This window comes from Sinocyclocheilus grahami, unplaced genomic scaffold (assembly GCF_001515645.1).
Source record: "Sinocyclocheilus grahami isolate Dianchi unplaced genomic scaffold, SAMN03320097.WGS_v1.1 scaffold142.1, whole genome shotgun sequence".
Lineage (NCBI taxonomy): Eukaryota > Metazoa > Chordata > Actinopteri > Cypriniformes > Cyprinidae > Sinocyclocheilus > Sinocyclocheilus grahami.
Window position 1 is genome coordinate 579,194 of NW_015505321.1, and position 4,232 is coordinate 583,425.

The window sequence follows — 4,232 nt, forward strand, 5'->3', positions numbered from 1 at the left end:
ATACCTAAAATACCATAGTATATTCAAAGCTATTTAAAGTCTTTCTTAAACAGATCAGATTATAACATAATCTGTTTGTGTCATACGATTTTAATCACGCTAATGTTTCAAAACAGATGTGTGTACATACACAAGATGCTAAATGAAGAACACAATGCTAAACTGACACAAATCACACATGAATTGTTATTTGTTTTGATCTGGTCATTCACACAGATGCGTAGCACCAAAACACATAGCTTATGTGTAATATCACACCACTACTTTTAATAGAAGCGGAATACAGTATGCATACTGAAAATATTACCGCATGCACAATTAAATATATGCATGCATATTTTATAAAAATATTAAATATTCAAATGAGCTACTGCATTCGCTAAACCTGACCTTTCATTTTCACAAACCAGATGTGATATTAGACCTTATGACAATAATTTGATTGCTGTTTTCCCACAAAATGGATAAAATTCTAAATTAAATGCTGAATTAAACATGCTGTGTTGTGCACATGTTGTGAGGACAAGTGACAAACATGAAGCATACTACAGTTTCAAATGTTTATCATTGCTTATTGCATGCTACTTCACATGCTATTTCTCTAAATAGTAGGCAGTATACAATTAGAGACATTAGTGACCAAAAATGATCTAATTAACCATCAACTGTCTCCTGTAATGTGATTCACTTGTGTGGCTGCATCCTTCAGTTTCTCTGACAGACACGCCATTAACGGTTTCAAATTAAATGACTATAAACTTCCAACTCATTTAATCAGTCGTTCAGTCGATCGCTCACTCCCACACAAACAGACACGCATATACACATTAACCTAATGAATTAATTCGTAGCTGATTATGTTTACTGCAAGAAACACTGAAGGACTAAAATGAAGTCGCCCACATATTAAAAGCAGAAATTAGTGGTCAGATCTGTGCAAAGTGTAAGTAAATGCATTTTGCACCTTTATAGATTATGTTATTTGATAGAGTAATAGTGTAATCTATTAAAAAAACCCGTCTTAAGTACCATATATGGGTGTCATGCAGCATGCCGTAAAATATTTTGAATACGACTGACTTTGTATTTAATGTGAATTTAATAACAATATTGTAAGTTACTAATTATAACACTTTCATTTTACAGAGAGCAAAAAAAAGAAAATTTTCATTCAGTCTAGCCAGAGTCCAGGCACTCTCAAAAACTCCCATTTAAATCACTGAAACTGTTTACACTGTGAAATTAATATCTTATATTACTACGCACATCTGCACTTTGTTGTTTCTGATGAGAGAATTCGCCAGAGAATTCAGTGAGCGAGCAAGTGAACAAACCATCGCATTCAGCGATGACTCATCTGAATGCCTCTGATTGGCCATTGCATTCATAAGCTCAACAGAATCGTGCATGATTGGTTATAATGCAGTGCTGTACAAATGCGTCTGTCTCTGGCTCAGGGCCAGCCAGCGAGCGCAGATTTGAATTTAGCAGCTGATGATGTGCTGCGAGGATGATTTAATCACGCTGGTGTGATTGTATCAAATACAAAAAAAATATATTATTCTACTATTTTTTGTCTTTTGGAAGCTGCATTCAAAATCCACTTGGCTCAGAAATCTGTATTTCACTTATTGCAAAATCTGTATTTTAATCCCAGTATTGCAAAGTTATATCCCACAATTCTGAGTTTATATCTCGCAAATCTGAGTTTATGACTTACAATTCAGAAAAAAAAGACATTAGTAAAACTTTAATTGAAAATAGAAACTAAAATTAATTCAAAATATTAATCAATACTATACAAATGTTACTAAAACACTGAAATTGCCCACAAACTGTATATTTTACAAAATAATTATACTTTTGTTTATTAGAGCTATTGTCTCATTAAACAAGGACTGTCAGGTTAACAGATGTCTTTCTGATTCGTATGACTGTGCATTTGCAATCAGATATCAAATCTCTAGACCTGAAATATGCACATAATCATCATTATATGAAAATGAAAACAAATAAATTGAGCTAAATCACTGTTATATAGCCTGTGAGTGAGGTAATCAAGCCAACTGAGAATTAGATGCAGAAAGAATTGAAGCTTTCATTGAACCAAGTTCCCATAATCTAGAGCTTAAACATCATAAGAGCCATTGCAAAACTGTTCAGTGCATAAACACTACGCCAATGTCCAAAGGTTCAACTTTTAGCCACTATCCGTTTCTCTCCAAGCACAGGGCACAAAAAACATCACTTCTGAGGACTGAACAACACAGTTCAGTCTGCGGTTTCACTGTGGCAGTAGACGGTTATTCTCTGTACTTCTGAATTATTCATAGCACCAGCAGACCACATTCACTCAATAAAACTAGTGTTTTTTTACATATTCTGAAGTAGGACTGCACGATAAATGGAATCGAGATCGCGATTCGACAGAAGCTGCGATTGTCATGCGTATCTTTCAGTGAAGCACGGTTCTGTGATCAGCAGTAAATCTCCACCCGAAGGCCAGAGAAACTCCAAATACGCCTCGCAGAAGAAACCCAGAAAATGCCTATCGCTGCGGCTGAATAAACAGAAGATTCAACTGCTTTCATTGATTCAACGTGACTAATAAACACACGACAACAGCAATATACGGTTTATCGGAGAGCCATAGTTCACTGAGAAGCTATGCAAACAGCTGACACGAACGATTTCTTCCATTTCATAATCGCGCAATAAAATCGGCTGCGATTTTTTTTGCGTAACTTGTCAGTGAACTACAGCTATGTGTAGTAAATTCTGCTCCATCTGAAATCACGTGATGATGATTTCCTGCTGATTACAGAACCGGATTTACTAACAAAATGCGCATGACAATCACATTTGATTAATCGTGCAGCCCTATTCTGAAGACTCTAAAATTCACTGTGAACTTTAAAACAATGTGCATGAGCAAAAGCAATAGTGATGCATGCCTTAGCAAAGAAACTACTAATGAAAACAATATCTGTGTCACAAAAATGTATTTTTCTTCCTCTACTAAAATCAATGGAGAAAGCAATATTACAGATAATGGACGCAAGGGTTTGACGTTAAAAATATCCTAAAGATGGATTTGTTTTTTTACAAACACATAGCTTTTGGCTTCTCAAGACATTAATTGATGTGCTGGAGTGGTGTGGATTATTGTGATGTTTTTAATCAGCTGTTTGGACTCTCATTCTGATGGCACCCATTCACTGCAGAGGATCCATTGCTGAGCAAGTGATGCAATGCTACATTTCTCCAAATCTGATGAAGAAACAAACTCATCTACATCTTGGATGGCCTGAGGGTGAGGACATTTTAAGCTAATTTTCATTTTTGAGTGAACTATTTCTTTAAAGACCAAGGGGAATGTTAAAGAATCTGGTAACTAAAAAGTAACATGTTGGCAGAAATGCAGTAAAGTTGACGTGACTGTTTAGGGAACACTTCCTGACTGATTACGTTCAATGTCACAATCGATCACATCTAAAGAAGGTTAAAGACTCAGCAGCTCTGCCAAAATGTGCCAAGTGATTCTTTTTAAGAGGTGCCTTTATACGCTGAATCTAATTCCAGATTCTGCAAGCAAGATCAAAACTGCATCAATTAAGGCTTATTTTGTTTGCAGGTCGTGCAAGCTGATAAAAATCTGTGGAAGGACACAACCATACAAGCTCTGAAAAACTAACTCACTTGCACACAAACAATTTGTGGTTCCAAAATACAAAATACAATAGCATTCAAACATTTGGAGTCAGTAATATAAAAAAATATATATTCAGAAAAGATGCATTAAATTGATTAAAAGTGAGATTTGTAGATTTATTTTTCCAAAAAATGCTGTTTTTTTAACTTTCTATTCAAAGAAAAAAAAATTTAAAAAAAAATATATATATATATATAATGGTTTTTACAAAAAAATATGAAGCAACAACTGTCTTCAACATTGGTAATAATCAGAAATGTTTCTTGAGCAGCAAATCAGCATATTAGAATTATTTCTGAAGATCATGTGACACTGAAGACTGAAATAATGATGCTGAAAATTCAGCTCTGATCACAGAAATAAATTACATTCTAAAATATATTCAAACAGACAATGGTTACTTACATTTTTTTAATAATATTTTACAATATTACCGATTTTACTGTATGTGTGTGTGTGTATATATATATATATATATATATATATATATATATATATATATATACATATATAGAAAAAC

The 4,232-nt window shown here is 33.9% G+C and overlaps 1 protein-coding gene across 1 annotated transcript in view; it reads right to left on the reverse strand.

The window, feature by feature from the left end:
* Window positions 1–1,963: 1,963 nt before the first annotated feature.
* Window positions 1,964–4,232, reverse strand: part of LOC107591499 (RIMS-binding protein 3A) — an 8,397-nt gene continuing 6,128 nt past the window's right edge. The window contains exon 4 of the mRNA XM_016280657.1: window positions 1,964–1,969. Within this exon, the coding sequence (XP_016136143.1) occupies window positions 1,964–1,969 (6 nt within the window). The remainder of the gene's footprint in view (window positions 1,970–4,232) is intronic.